The sequence below is a fragment of the Strix uralensis genome, chromosome 7 (assembly GCF_047716275.1).
Source record: "Strix uralensis isolate ZFMK-TIS-50842 chromosome 7, bStrUra1, whole genome shotgun sequence".
NCBI classification, from domain to species: domain Eukaryota; kingdom Metazoa; phylum Chordata; class Aves; order Strigiformes; family Strigidae; genus Strix; species Strix uralensis.
The window spans coordinates 29,376,593-29,393,322 of NC_133978.1; the positions used below are offsets into that span (position 1 = coordinate 29,376,593).

The 16,730-nt window shown below is 36.8% G+C and overlaps 1 protein-coding gene across 1 annotated transcript in view; it reads left to right on the forward strand.

The window, feature by feature from the left end:
- CFAP58 (cilia and flagella associated protein 58) overlaps window positions 1-16,730 on the forward strand; it is a 61,034-nt gene that overhangs the window by 15,484 nt on the left and 28,820 nt on the right. Inside the window, exons 7-12 of the mRNA XM_074874042.1 lie at window positions 1,995-2,154; window positions 3,907-3,989; window positions 5,160-5,351; window positions 9,652-9,813; window positions 12,800-12,946; window positions 16,404-16,544. Coding sequence (XP_074730143.1) covers window positions 1,995-2,154; window positions 3,907-3,989; window positions 5,160-5,351; window positions 9,652-9,813; window positions 12,800-12,946; window positions 16,404-16,544 — 885 coding nt within the window. The remainder of the gene's footprint in view (window positions 1-1,994; window positions 2,155-3,906; window positions 3,990-5,159; window positions 5,352-9,651; window positions 9,814-12,799; window positions 12,947-16,403; window positions 16,545-16,730) is intronic.

Genomic DNA, 16,730 nt, shown 5'->3' on the forward strand with positions numbered 1-16,730 from the left:
CTTGCACTTGTCCTTGTTGAACTTCATGAGGTTTGCACAGGCCCACCTCTCAAGCCTGTCAATAAACCAAAATGCTCAACAAATTGTGTTCATAAAGGATGCATGGTACTTTTGACAAGAATAAGGTCTTTTTTTTTTTTTGATTGTGAGATCTTCAGATAAGAGCAATAACTTTCTTTCTTACAGTGATTAACATAATCTGAATGTTGCCAAAACCCACTGAAAAATGTTAATAAATTATAACGACAGCATCCTGGATAGCTTCCACTGTAGGGAGTTACTTCCAACAGTAAAATTTTCCGCCACAGTATCGATTGGGGAAGTTAAATATAAGTAACCAAGATGGTGTTTACTTTATGAGCTAAATGGTTTTCTTGACTGACTTTACATTGTTTAACAGTTGTTTTGTACTACTCCGAAGCAGGTGAGTTTCAGTTGGGGAAGGACTAAATGATTCCTGCACATGTTTTTTAGAGTAATTTGAGAGCATTTGTGATAAAGGGTAATGTATAAGTGTTAAATGTTATTACTCTGTCTACCATATCTTGCATTTTGTATCATCATTGCAGTTAAAACACTAAACATTAGAAAATTCAGGTAGAAAATCACTATCTTATCAAGGTTTAGTCAAGTATAACCAATTCACCTAAATAAAAAGGTTGTTTGCCAATAGAGAGCTTTTTTTTTTTTTAAAATGGGAACTGTTAGTCAGAATGATAAGAACTAACCACTAACAGATTAAAGCCTCTCTTCATAAGTAATATAATACAGATGATTCTGATTTGGACCCTTAATAGGCTGTATGGTAAGAGCTTGTTTTCTGTTGTATTTTGTTAGGCAGACTGGAGGATATTTTTCTTACCAATTTGAAAAACAGTCTTTTTCAGATTATCTGGTTTTATCACTACTTCTGGCAATACCATCATTGTTTAAAACTTTACAAACAATGTGTTCAAATGTGACTTACATTTGGGGCTCTAGAGTGTCAAAAGGAGGGTTTTGATTCTATGATCTTATCCTAACTTCAAGAAAAGTTGATGGAACTTGTAGTCAAGCATGTGGACTTCTAGGAACAAAAAGATAGAAGATACTGCCCAGTTAGTAATTAAGCCAATTGCTAAAGCTTCTAAGAGCCCCAGTCATGACCTGAGATGCCTTTTTTGTAGGCACAGTGCTTGCACTTTTATCCTGCAGTGTGCTGAGTGCCTCCACTATGGTACTGGGCAACCTGAGCTGGGAAAGTACTCATAAATCTCTTGAAGGTTATTGTCAGTAAGAATTGAGGAGATTCACGTCCTCCCAGAGGATACTCACATAGCAGGATTCACCATCTCACAGAATCAGTATCTGAGGCTGTAAGTGGAACACTGTAGTCTGTGATGGCTGTAAAACCTAACAGTGGCACTGAATTATGTGAGGAAGTTATATTTACTTCTTAAAAGGAAAAAGACTAATCTCTGTTGTGATTATTGGTTGTGTTTCCTGGTAACCAGTTATGCAGTGTTTTGATTGATTATTTTCTCCTCTGATTGTATGGCAAATGAGACGAACTCTACATTTTGCTTTTTCTTTAAAGCCATAGATTATAAAAGAGATGGGGATAACAGATACCTGCTATTAGGGACATGCAATCAGACCACACTACAAATATCTTTCTCATCACAGTCACTATCCTTAATACTTCAAAGGAAATTAGAGCTGCCGGTGTTTAATCTGCAGGACTAATTGGGTAGGACTGTGTGAGGTTTGCAGCTGGGGATTCTTTGACCATCTTCAGCTCTAAAGCATAAGATATGATTATCATTTTCCTTGCCCTAGCTGGCTTTGTTTATATTATTTTTAATATTGTTCAACTAGCTAATTATCTTCTGTCAGGTGACCGACAGCACTTACACCTTTTCTTCCTGAATTTCATGGAATAAGTATATACTAAGCACAGAGGCATTTTCTTTCTGTGGATACCTCTCTCCTCTTTCCTTGTTGCTGTTTTGTAGACCAGAGATGATGAAGTGACTCAGATGCGCCTTGAAATTTCAAAGCTGAACAAAGTAAGAGATGTTCTCCAGAATAAGCTGAGTGTTGCAGAGGAACAAAAAGTTAATGCAGAACATGAGAGAAACACCCTAAAAAATCAAATATCTGGACTAGAGAGAGGTAGGTGCCTAGCTGATGGTTGGATCTGTCTTCTGATTCATAATTTATTCATTCAGAGTATATCCTCCTGCTACAATCATTCTCCTTTAGCGTCTAGTGTGAGACTGCATAAATGACAGTTGGACTCTACAGCAGCATTTTCAAAACCTTGTTTTTAAACCTTACAAAGTTTTCATAATGTAACATATGTGGGGTGAAAATACAGCAGACATAACTGAACTTTGTGGTGGCCAATTTGTGCCATGTGACATAGTCGTCCCCAGTGCACATTCATTGCTCCTGCGCTGACCTGTGAGGGAGGAGCAATCTTAGAGCTTACTGAAATCAGACATAGTTAGGACACACTTTTTTTTCCTGCTTTGATTCTGCTAATAGTTACAGCCTGGAAATGCGTATGTGCAAGCGAGCTGATAAACTTATTTCTGGTATGTTTAGGAGTTCAGCTGGTCAGTGTGGATACTATAGCTGACCAAGTATTGACTTTGACTTGCTAGTAGATCTGGAAAACTTTAAGAAAAACCTTTCAACGTTTTTGCCAAATGGAAATTTTGGAAGAAAATACCTTAGGTCTAACAAAATATTTTGTTTAACTTTAAAAAACAAATTTTGGGGTATTTCTGAGTATTTAAAATGACTTTATTTTTTTTTAACAGTAAAATGCAAATAATTTTCAAAATCAAATATGCTTTGAAATAAAAAGAAACACATTTTTAAAGAGATTTTCAGAAAAAAACAGGTGGTTTTGGGTTTTTTTCCTAAAATAATATTATGAAGTTGGCTAAATATTTGAGTTGATGAGACTTCACTTTTTGGGGCAGAAAAAAACCCCCTTTTCTATAAACTTCATTTAGTTCAGGTTGCTGTATACTGGCATAAATGCCTCTCCCTGCTCTTTCTTGTTTCTAGCTCATGTCCTGAAAAGACTACATATATGAGATATGAATCCTTCCATATAACTGTATTTATGGAAAGTTGTGTCTGTTTTTCATGCATCTCTGTGAGGGTGGAAGAGCTTTCCCAGAAGCGTTTTGTTAGTAGTGCTTAAGGTCATGCTTAAGTCATCTGTACTAGAAAGGAGAGAGGAACTTAGGAAATTGAAGTCTATACTGGAATGCCTGAGAATGGCTACTAATAACATGTCTTTTTGTGATATTTGACACATATAGTACTCCAACGTACTGCTTTTTCTGAGTTGCAGTGTTAGTGTAGCAGGTTTTAATTAATTTTAAAATATAGTGAAAACATATGTCTTCAATTTTTAATATCTTTTTAATAGTATATATCCTGTGTTAATCTTGGCCTGTAGCAAGTAGTTTTAACTCCACTCAAGGCAGTAGAATCTCACTGCTTCAAAGGAGAACTGGATTTCACATAGAGAGGTTAGGATAATTGTGAAAGTCCCTGTTTTTGAAAGTGCCTCAATTTTTGGATGTTCACACTGAAGCTTCTTAGAAGGCTCTGATTTTCAGTGTGCTCCATGTTTTCTGAAAATACAGCTTCTTTGTGGTATCTTGGTTTGAACACCCAAATATAATAAGTCCTCATATCATTAATTACTGTGCCTGAGTTTTAAGTACCCAAATAAGTATTAACATCATTAGGTGATACCTGAGGTTGCAAAACTTTGTCACAACTAATTGAACTGTTTGTGTAATGTTAAGGCTTTTTAAAAAGTTCACTAAGTTGTCTCTGCATTTTTAACAGCTGTACAGTTTGAACCCAGGATTTATTCTCTTTCCTCCTTTTCTCTAGATTTGGAAGCTGCCAAAAAGCAGGCGAAGATTGACAAGAAAGCTGTAGATGAGCTTATGAGGGAAAGGGATATGCTAAGCAAGGTGAGTTTGCACTGATAATGCTGATAAACAGATCTCACAGTTTGAGAATGAAATGTCTGTAGTTTAAACACTCACAGCAATCCAGAAATGTTGTAGAATAAATAATAAGTAAAGCATTCAGATTTCCTTAAGCAGATGCTCACACTGCTTCTTTTCTGTGCATTGTAATAGTGTTAGTATCCATAAACACACAAAAGATTTCTAAGTTTTAACATATAAACCGTCAGGGAGTTCAAAAATGCTAAATGTGTTCACCTTTATTGCAAACCCGTTATTAGATATCCAAAGAGTTCATTACATCTGTGCTTTTACACTCTGTAGCATATGAATGTTAATATTAATGTAGGCAAACTAAGGCTTTGCTAGTAAAAGAACAAACTGAAATGCTGGTTGTTCTGCACCACGTAGCACCACGTAGCAGCTGGCAGGCTGTATTAATACTAATCCTTGCTTTTAGATCCATTTCTCATACTGATCGTTTTCCATCAGTCCAAGGTTCTTGTACTGCAGGATAGCATCTCATGTTTATGGGCATTCCTGAAGTGTAATCTAGTAAATTCAATGCTAAAAAATGATTTCTGAGGTGCTTTACTTGGTATAGATTCACTGTCCTGTGTCTTGACTCTAGCAGAGGCTCAGATTTGGCAGGTAACAAATATTTGTTTTGAATAGGGAAAGAAATTTCAAAGTGGGACCAGAAGGCTGATTTTGTAAAGATATCTTGGTGTTTTCTCTTTAATCCTTATGCATAATTTTAAACCAAGCTTGGTTAATTTCCAGTTTGAACTTGCTATTTAGGGAATGAGAAGGAAGGGTGTTTGGCTTTATTATTTATTTTACTGGCTATTGTCATGCTTTACAATCTATATGCCTTAAAGCTGGTAAGGTTTTTCCAGTCATTAGTTATATCCACTTGTAAACAATCCTATCCATTTTTTTTGTAATTCAGACACTACTGTTTTAACTTCAGATCAGAAAAAGCACTATTCAGCAGCTCTGTTAGATCTGATTTAAAAAAAAAATCTCTGAGGCTCAAGTATTTCAACTGAACAAATTAGATAAGGGGTAATAACATTGGGAAGGTCATAATCCACTTAGAGAATGGCATGTTTTTGTCATAGTGGTGGCAGTGTTGCCTTTTCAGCTCAAGAGTCATTGTGTTCCATGTAGAACTTGGTCAAGGCTACCAGTGCCACTCAGAAGCAGATCAATTTGGTGAAGCTCCATGAACAGTCGAAGAAGAACTTGGAAGGAGAAATTCAAAGTTATAAAAATGAAGCTCAGAAACAAAGGAAGATTATTTACCAATTGGAGAAGGAGAGAGATTGTTTCATCAATGATAGCAATGAGCTCAAACAAAAGGTAGGAACAGTGGTTCTTTCCTGTCTTACTCTCAGAACTGTAAAGATGTTAATTTCCTAATGTGCCAGTGGGAGGAAGCTTACAGCAGTGATATTCACACAGTTTACAAAGATTTCTCCTTGTCAGTGCATATTGCCTGCTACTGTTTCAGGTCTCTCTGGGGAAACCTCATCAATGGGTGTGTATTCCAAGAGAGACTTGGGTAGAGTCATGTGTTTCTCTTATTCAGTGATCATTTGGGAAATGAAATGTGAGCTGGAGTTCTAACCAAGGCCTCTGACTTCTTATACCCGAGTCCCACAATTGAAACTGTCATATGCAGTTGGAAATTACTCTTTGATTGTTCTGTCTGATCTGCACAGGACATTATCTTGCATACTACTAGTGTCCTCAAATTGAGGCCAGTGAGAGCTGACAGTGCTCGACATCTTTGTAAGAGACTTAGCATTTTGAAGGATTACTCCCAATATGTGAAAACATCCAAACATGTTCAAGCTAGTCTGAAAAACAGAAGTTTTCCAGGAACAGCTGCAGAGAAACACTGCATAAAATTGGTGTTTCTTGCTGCCCATTATTATGTACAACTTTAATCCTGACGGCATACTCAGGAACATGATTGTAACATGTTCCATTAATTGCTGAAGATCACATTGAAGGGCCCTCCCAGAAGCTCATTGATTTACTGGGATTATCTTTCAAACTGTTTCAACTCACAAGTTATTTGCTATCTTTTCACCTTAAAATTATCCTTTCCAACTTGATGTGACCAGGGGCTTTTAAATCATTTTTTGAATGGTATATGCTCCCTTGTCTGGAATATCTTTTGTCATTTCCTTGGAATAATATTCCACGAAAGTGAGATTTGTCTTTGTTGCAATATTTTGCATCTTTCCCTCATAGTGCATTTCTAACAGTATAGGTATGAGTTAAGAATATTGTAAACAAGGGCCAGGCAGTCATGCATAACACTCAGAACTACAAGGCTCTTGCTTTCAATTCTGATTAGGGTTGCTCACAGTATTTGGAGGGTGAAAATGACAAATGTTTGCTTGTTTACTTTTTCTTTTTTCCCCCTGCCACTTGGGGTGCAAATTTTCTGTCACTTCTTACAAGGCAGAGCCTCAGTAAATAGGTTATGACACTTGAACTGTTTGTATAATGATGCCTGAGTTGTGATTGCAAGTCTCCAAAGGACTTGCATGCTTCTGTCATTCACTAAAGGGGCAATTCCTGACTCAGCTTGCAGGTGAAGAGCAGCAGGAGCAGTTCTGAGCACAGGAGTATGTGGAAAAATAGTCTTATCCCTGCAGAGGTTCCCTACATGAAACTACTCATTGTTTGAAAGGATAAGACAGGGCAAAACACAGGGTAGAAGGAGGACAAAGGATCAGTATTATTATATCCACTAGGTAATATTTAGGGTCACTGTTTGACCTATGCAGACTTGAGAAAATGTGGAAAACTACGGGCGCCATTTCACAACTGGTGGGGAATGAGCTACTGATGGGCAGCAGTCAGTGCTCTTCAATCACTTTTTACCACCAAGCCGGCTCTGTAGAAGCTCACTGCACATCTTCTGAATTGTGTAAGAGCTGGTAAAGAGCCAAACTCATCTAAGTCCAAAGACTTCTTGAAACTCCTGCAAGACAGACAGAGCCATGCTGGCTCTGAAAGCTGTCTGGTTATTTACAGTAGGACAGAATCTATAGAGCTACAGGATTCTTCTTGCAAAATAATCATTTACTACTAACTGATGAACAGAGTCAGCAAAATTATATCCACAATAGTAAAAGATTTTAGTGGTGAGAATTCATGCTAGACTTGCTTTTCTAATTATTGGCCCGGCTGACTGCTCATTTGTACCATTTTTAAGCCAGTGTCACTTGTTGAATAGTCCTAGATTAGCCAACGCAAATGAGGAAAAAATCTGGCTCTTTGCTCTTTGTTGTGTAGCCTGTATTACCGAGCTACAAATGTTAGTAAAATATTTATTTTTAAAATTGAAATTCTTAGATTATGAAATCTTAGTTTCCCTGTGGAAGGTTTAGGCTGCTGAAAAGGAAGCAGTGAAGTCTACCCTTCAGTCTCACCTGAAGTGTTCCCTGACTGTGCCTTATGAGAGGTCACAAAACCATATGTTGGGTTTTTTCAAAAAAAACCATTTACAATGTTAAGTTTACAGTTTAACAAGATATCCAGGGAACTTAAAAAAACATATTTCCTTTTTCAAATTCACATAATGTTTGGAAAACCTAATGATCAACTGGCATGTCATTAAGACCATGGTAGCACTTTTTGGAGTGGCTGAATAAAGGTAAGCAAGTAAGGAAGGCACCGTTACCGAGATCTTGAGTAGGTTCACTGAAATAAACAGGTAACCAACAGTAGGTGATAGTTAGGTGTACAGATAAAAAAATCTGTGAGGGTACAGAAGAAAACTATGAATATCTAATACTCTCTGCTTAGCTTTGGCCCCTCATTGCCAAATCTATGAGGTGTAGTGTGCTATCAACTAAATCAGAACTGAGGATGCTCAACCTCCCACGGGGCTCTGTTGGGAAACATTGCATGTATCTTTTCTGTGTTTATAAGGGAGAATTATTTAGATTTAATCATTCCTGAAAAAGCAGAGTCAGCATCCAGCCTGTGAGCACAACTCAGAAAACTTAGTCCACAAGCTCATTGCACTTACTGTATCAAATCAAAGTAAAAAATTTACAAATGCAGTGACCTACTTTCAAATCTTGCTCCAGCTTACGATCACCACAGTGCAGATAGAAAACATGCCTTATTGATTTCTTCTCCCTGCTATTACTATTGGCAGGTTGTTTTAACAGAAAAGGAAAAGGCAGGAGTAGGTTATAAACTGGGACTGTGTTTTTGTATTGCACTGTAAGCAATTCCTGGGATCCTCTGCAGTCAGCTACAAATGTGCTGGAATTGTATTCCTGTTGCTGTAATAAAATTTTCTATATTTAGCTATCCCCTATCTTCAAAGTTGGTTGGAGGCATCTGGCAGAATGATCAATTAATTAAGCTCCTGCCCCATAGTTAGACCTCACAAGGCTTTACTGCTAAGCAAGGTACCACGTTGTCATCCGCAAACTTTGCAGTTACTGACTATTTGATGTAAACATTTTTTTTATTCCTCTGCTTTGACATATGAACATAAATCTTCAAACTGCTACCTTTGGAAACAGAGTCAAGAGAACTGGATATGAAATGCAGTTGTAAATGGGCTTCTGTCCTGGATTTTGTCCATGTGATTCCTCAGCTTTTTCTTTAATGCTTGATCTTTTCCCAGCTTTAGGTGTGGCATTGTTTTGTCCCCCAGGCAGTGAACCTGAAAAATTATGTTCTTGATGTGTGTACTCTGTAGTTTTCTTTTTATTTCTTTTAATCATCTTTCTTTGTAATGATGGATTTTGTTTGAATATTGCTTTTTGTGCTCGTTGGTTTTCAACTTTGTACAGCAGGAGGAAGGTTCTTATGTTTTAAAAAACATAATTAGGAAGCCCATCATAAGGGTTAGCAACTATTTGTATTTTTGCTCCTTTAATGTAGTAACTTTTATGTATTGTTATGGTGGTAACTGTTTAACAAAGGTGTCTATAAAATTTTGTATTTTTGTTTATTGATACTGCATGTGATCATCTTCTTTCTGTGGTCTACAATATTCCATTCTCTTTAGGTAATCTTCACATCATTATTTCTAATCCTTCATAGAAGGAACTAATGATGATTACCTGCTTATTTAGATCAAGTGTAAGTTACATTACCTGACTTTCTTATTGTTGTAATTATATATCAACAGTTTGAAATCATTAACAATTTGTGATCGTGTGTTCATTTTAAAAAAAGTTGGGTTGTTAGAATACAGGAGTACATGTTATTCATCTTATCATACAGCTGACATCAAAAACAACATACAATGCCTAGCTTTGCGCTATAAGTAACCTAAGGCTATTCTTGATGAAAGCTATTTATGCTGACTTTATTGAACCTGCTCAGTGGCAATATTTTCAGTAGTATTCAGTATTTTAAATTAAATATGTGCCCATCTGTAAGTTTTAGTCTTGAACAAAACCTAGGTATCAGATTAAAATAAAATGTTGTCCCACATAAGCAATCCAGAAAGGTTAAACTTGTTCTTGGGCTGAAGTGATTTTTAGCTGTAGCTAAAACTTCTTATCACAGGGATTTAAACTTGTCATCTTAGAAGAAGATCACAAACTCTGCCCCATCCTTATAATCTTGTGATGATGGTTTAATTGTGTTCACTTCCTTCTTTCTGTTCCAGGTCCTCCAGAACCTGAAAGATCTTGAAATACGGGAAATGCAGATCTGTGACTATGAGAAGAAAATAGAAGAGTCTGGGATTAAATTGAAACAGCAACAAAACCACTGTGAAGCTGTGAGAACAGAGAGGAACCTGTACAGTAAAAATCTGATTGAAGCTAAGGTAGAAGGATAAGTTTTTCCTTGTGTTTCTCTCTCTGCTCTTGTTGGTTTTTTTTCCAGATCTGATTTGAATTTGTTAAAAGGAAAGTGCACTTGTTAAATGGCAGAAGTGGTTTCTTCATTCCTGTGTCTTTTGGGGAAATGAATGTTTTAGGTTCCTGATATTTTATTTGGACAGTTTGTATTTAGACTGGAAATCGGAGTCCACAGTCATCATGTGGCAATATTCCTGTTTTAAACCATGCACAAAACCATGGTACACTGGAATCATAAAACCTTATCAGAGAAGAAACGTTTTCCTTTCCATCCTGGCTTCACTCTGTTTTATCCCTTTAGGAGTTGTCTGCATGTATGGGAAATAGGGTATAAGGGGAATAAGATTGCCTCCTTAGCCCTGAATGAGTATGCACATGATCATGAATCATGATTTAGAAAGCAGAGGGAACACTTTCCTAGCTGAAGAGGAATTTTCTTACAGAACATAATGCTTCCATGTCACTTGTTCCTTTCAGAGAGTGTCGTTTTCCTCAGATAATGATTCTCTCCATTCATATCTCTTTCTTGGGGATCTTACTAACAATACTAGAGGAAGGATCACTTAAGGGTACATTCTGCTATTCTGATGTAAAGATCTAAAATACTACACAAATCCTACTGCAACTGGCAGAGATTGGGACCTTGGATAGCTGTGATTTACAGCCTTGGGTTATTTCAGAGTAAGGAGTTATAACATAAACCTGTGTAGTAGATTACAAATTTATACTTTGGTTTGAATAGGTAGGTGTTTTGCTTGAGAAGCAGATGGGAATGAACTGTCCAAGCTCCTATCCAGCTGTGTGCTGAATTTGATTATGAATGAACCATTTTGCCATTTATATGGGACACTTTACTTGACTTTTGTGGCCTTTCATCAGTGGATGCAGTGTTGGGATTCTCGCTGCTCCCAAACAATTTCTCAGGAGAAATAAGGGTGAAAAATTGCAACACTGATGATTTTTAAATTTTTTTATTTTTTAAAGATACAACATAAATTTGCTTACCTATAAACAACTAGCATCTATGTGCTGAGTTATAAAATGAAGCAGTGAACTCATCAGCCTTTTCAGGTTTTGAATATTAAATGGTGGTATACACAATGCTGTTCATGGTTCCAGTTGTTAGAGGCTGGCATTTAGACTTTAATAGCTTACTTTGCTTACCACAAAAATTTTTTGGTAAGTCCTGTGTGAGAAGATAGCTGACTCCAAAAGATCTTTTGGCCAAGGCAATGTTATGTGTAGCAGTGAAAAAATAGCCATTCATAGTTCAGTAACAGGTCACCCAGCCATGAAATTAAAAAAAAAAAAAAAAAAGAGTGTTGGGTTAAAAATTATGGTAAATTCTTTTTTCCTTTTGGGAAGTAAAACAAATTTGCACAAGCTTGTTTAGATAAAGCTATATGTAAGTGTTTCTGGATTGCTTAATGTGGAAAGATCTCCTGTTGCCCACCTTGCTAGTGGTCTCCAGAGTACCATAATATTCAGCTCAGTAAAATCTCTTGGAAGAGACATGCTGGCAGGCTGTTGATATGAGATAATATATGATGCTTTCATCCCTGGGGTTTCTTTTGGTATTAGGAGCTCATTTGTTTAAGCAAGTTGATTAGGAGACCTGTTTGCAAAAATTGTGTGTTCTTACTGTTCTTCATTAAATACAGAATTAGGAATGTATTTGGGTATATGTCTGGGCACCATATTTTAAATCTCTCTCATCTTTTACAATATTGATGAGATTTATAAGCTATTTAGCAAAGATAGCTTTTAATATGACTTTTGCATTCACAGGAGTGACTGAACATGCAAACAGGTGGGCCTAACAGCATATTGCTACATTTATTTCCGGTCCATTTAATTTGCCAAATAGGTGTGGAATCCATGTATTTTATTTTTGAGGGCTGTCAGATTACTAATCAGTATTTTCTCTGTACTGTTTATGAAGACTGCCATGATTCAAGACCTTGTTTAACTATGTTAAGCATTTCATGTAAGAAAACATCACTCATTTGTCAAGTAAATCCACACCTATGGTGGACAGTGCTGGAAGAGCTCTAAGCTACGCTGGTTTTGTACTGAAACAGAGTATATTCACATGAAAGGTTATGATGTCTTCTCTATGAGGTGGCAGCCTCTGGCAGAGAAGTAGTATCTTCTAAAGCTACTTTCATTAGATACAGAAAAGCATGTCTGTCTAAGCATTGAATTTATTAGCTTCCATTTCATGTCACAACATGCGCTGTCACTGCAATGAGTTGAAACAGTTTCTTAATTTTGTACGGGCAGGCAGCTCTGTGCCGTGAGTAGAAATATTCCTATTGACCTGATCTCTCTGTAGTGCTACGAGGCTTTTTGATCTGTGTTTTGAGCTTAAAACATATGCTAAATATTCACATATCAGGGACTTCTCAATCTCTGAGCACACTGTTTCCCCCCTTGCACCTATGTGCAAGAGAGAATGGAGATAAGCATTTCCTATGCTCCCTTGCAGGCATATGGGTTTCTTACTTACGGGTATGTTCATTTACACAAAACCAGCTTCTCTCCAAACATTTGTGCCCAACTGCATACAACCTTATTGAAAAACACATTACTAGAAGCATGAAAACAAATGAATAGGATCAGAATCTTATTAATTTCGATTGACTGCTAATTCTTTTCATGTGTCCAGCACTTTAAATGGCTTGTTATACTCATAATTGATGGTCATTATTTTTGCCAATGTATCTTTTAAAGGCTTTTTTACTTCAATATCATGCTAGCATAAGCAAGAAGTTGTCATTTAATGAAACTGGTTTGGTCTGTTGGATTAAAAAGTAATGTCTTGTGGTATATAAAACAGACCTCCTCTCAAGCACTGTGATTACATTTTCCAACATCAAAATATCCTGAACTCCTAATCACAGACTTGCTCTTTTTTGATCCCTCTCTGTGATCACACTTCTGTCCTATTAGGATGAGATAGCAGAAATGAAGAGGAAACTGAAAACTCTGACACATCAGGTGGATCAGCTGAAAGAGGAGATCACAGACAAAGAAGCAGCCCTTGTGAAAGCACATCTAGAACATCAGCAAACAGAGAAGGAGAAGGAATCATTGAAAGTAAGAGCCTTTACATATATGCCTTCTTACAAAGGATGGTTTCAATATTTTTGCAGACTGCATTATGTTCCTAGTCTGTGGTAGTTGTTTTGCTGTATTTTGATAAACTATTCTGTAATTGAAGCACAAGATCTCAGTACCCTTCAGAGGTATTAGTTACACAAATCTTCCATATATCTGACAAATTTAATCTCTCCCTATAATTATAATCAGAAAGGTCCTGGATTGTCTATTGGAAGCTTTAAATCTCGGTGACTGAACATTTTTACTAAAAAGTTCCATTTTGCTTGCAGAAATGTGGATTTGGGGGATAGCCTGATTCTAGCAAACTTTTTAATATAGACCCTTATAATTCAAGTTTTTATTTTTAAAAACTTTTTTCTCTCTGCTGTTTTTAAATGCAAACCCCATTATGTTACACTTCACAACCTTGTATTTCTGTGTGACTAGCAAGCATTAGTCTTCTGGGAATTAGGCAGTGCGTTTTAGTAGGTCCCTCTGCACAGAAAGTTATTTTAATATTGTGGTATAAAGCAGAAAGAATCTGTTTTAAATCAAAGGAAATCTGAGCTTGAAGCTCTGGTGGTTCTTCTCAGCACTGGCTGCAGCCCATCCTTAGATAAGCTATTAGATTTGTGGCGATATCTCAACCCCATTTGCTGCACTCTTGAAAGATTTAAGGAGTTAGTGTCCACAGCAGCTGATTTTTTCTCTTCACTAAGCACTAGAAAAAAACCAAAACCAGGAAACAAACAACAGTCCCCAAAAACAAAAGTCCCCTGCCACTTTCCACAATGTTTTCTTTTGTCAGTTTATTGCTATGCTGCAATGACTCCTTGAGTTTTCTGCCCCTCTCAGCACATTACAGTTATGACAAGATGTCAATAGAGCTTTGTAAAAAGGTGATGAATTTGTGTTCTTGTACCTGATCTGTCTCAGAGTTGTTCTATCAGTGATGGAGAAGTCAAACAGCGTCTCATTTCCTGTGTGCAGCTTTCTGCCTTAACTAGTCCCCAATTTGGTCTCATCACCTCAGAACTGTCTGCCATCTGTTTGACAAACATATGATTGCTACATGGTTTACCCACTCAATTATTCACTAGCAAGTATGTCCATACACTGACATCACATTACTGACTAGCTTCAGGGCACTGTGGTCTTCTACCTGAGTGTCTCTGCTGAATGCTAAAGCAGAAGAGAATTCAAAGAGGGAGCCGATTGACACAGGCACAAAAGAACCCAATTATTTGTGTAGCAAGCTGGCTTCAATTTGTCCTGTTTGTGCTTATGTGAAGGAAGCAAGCAAGCTGTTCCTGGGAAATCAGTTTAAAGAATGTGCTAAATCATGGAGGACTGGGATTCATAGGAATGAGATTATACAGTCATTGGATTTATGCTTGCCTCAGCTGGCATAAAGGCCTTAAAAATGTGTAATCATGGTAAATAAAACAGAGGATGCCTGATGCAAGCACCATACAATGCCATCTTTTGGTTTCAGTTGTCCTTCATACAGGCTTGCGAATCACACTGGTTTGACAAAGCATCCAAATGTTGAAAAATACATATCTGAAAGCTGTAAGAACTATGGCCCTCCAGGTTTGAGCTACTGTCAAGTGCTTTTGTATTTTTTTGTAGATGTTCATGCATGTCTTTTTTTAGCATTTTCTAGAAATCTGGATGTAAAATCTGACTTATTGTTATTTCAGCATTCTGTGTCCAGCCCCAGTTATCTTCTATAGAATTCATATTTTCCTCCCACCTCTAGAACAAATAAAAACCCCTCTTCACTTACGCTAATATTTCAGGATCTAAACAAGGACTTGGTTTGAATTTGCTTTGAGATATTGACATAGGTCCCATATAAATTCTTCTTTCTTACTGACTGTTTTTCAGTTCTTACAAACTCTCTGACCCAACTACTGATTTACAGTAGTTTCAGACCTGACCGTTTTTCTGCTTCACAGTGACTGTGTTTATTCATTTCCTTTTCTCTTACCTAATGTACACAGACCCTCATACTGTTGTTTTTAGCATATTTAATCTACTTGAAAGTCCTGTTAGCTTGTGAGGCCTTTGTGTGGCTTAAAGTATTTATGTTCTTTACTATACAAGGCAGTTCAGATTTATTTTAACTTAGTGCATTCCAGTGAGGAGATTTGTTTATATGAATGGTTGCTGCCAACATCTAATGCCACTTCTTGTTTACAACTCATATTTTTTCTGACATAAGGAGAACATAGAATTTTGATATATTAAAAAAATATTATCCAGCAATGCCAAACGCATGAGCAGTTTTACATTTGTAGACAGCTTTTGCACAGTGTTGATTGCATTTCAATATGAAGTGGCTTGCATTTTTATTCGGATGATGGATTCCGATGAACATCTAACACTGAGTAAGAGAGATATGAGTGTTGCACATATGGGAAAATGAGAATTTTATTAAAGAAAATAAGAATGGAACAAGCTATTTTATTATGGTGATGGAACTGTTTGTCTTAATGTTTTTGTGGATGCAGCCTCCATCACAGCCTCGTTCTTTCAGCATTGGATGATGCTCTTTCCCAAAAAGCAGCTTGAACATCATCCTTTGTAAGGGTCAGAGTTGTGGCAAAGTCTTTGAGTCAAGGCTTGAAAGTTTTCTTATCTGTGAAAATGGACTGTAGTCAGCTAGTTCCATCTTAGCTCTAATTGCCTAGCAATGATAGAAATTTCCAATAATCCAGGAAGACCTTATTAGTTTTTATCTACATACATGCCTTGAATTATAAAGTTCATGACAGTGGGATAGAATTATTGGGCACATTTTACTGTTAGTTTATGTTAGTGGTCTGCAGTAACTGTAACAGTGTGTTACTTCTCCTGTGTTTAGGGACAGCCCCTCTTTTCCCAGTCTTCCTCATCTACACATCCACTAAAAAAGTGCTAAAGCTCTTTAATTTTGCTGTTCCATGCCTGGTTGCCATCTTCTCCACCAATTCTGTTATTCCAATCTGAAGCCTGGCCTGAGCTGATGCTGATTTGTATTACATAGCATAGATTGTTGCCCTTTCCAGCAAGGAGAATTATCCTTTCTCACATCCCAGACTGACTTTGAACTTCGAATAACAACACCATTGAAAAGCTTTCCAAATATGCCCTATTTAATTTTTAAATTTTTTTTATTAAATGACACATCCCTGAATTGCAACTTGAACCGTTGTCATAGATAAAAATCTGTTCAAATTTCTAGTGTGTATAACACAATGATATTAAAATACTGTTTCCAACATTTCTTTATGGGTCTTCATGATTTCTTGTCTTAGTGATTTATTCTCAAAAACTAACAAAATATGTACGTCTCAGGAAACTAAAATAATGTATGAGATTTTATTAAAATTCTAACTTTTAATCCCAGGTGTATGTAATGGGAAGTTGTTACTAAATGCAGTTTACCTATATTCTTTGACTCCATCAGACTGAACTGCTTAAGATGAAAAAACAGGCTCTGGAAACCAAACACTTTATAGAAAATCAGGAGGCAGACGAGAGAAAACTCCTAAAAATCATCGCTGAAGCTGATGCTGAGAGGCTGAAACAGAAGAAGGAATGTGACCAGGTAGGAATCTCTAATTTGGCTTTTCAAACACACTGCATTCTGTTCCCTCATTTGTCCAGTGTATTTTTGAGATCAGTATCCTCAGCTACTGTAAATGTGGTACTACTAAAGCTTTATAGTGCTGTTGAAACAAAAAAGTTAATATACTGAAGTGAACGGAATACATAGTTTATCCTATTCAGTGTC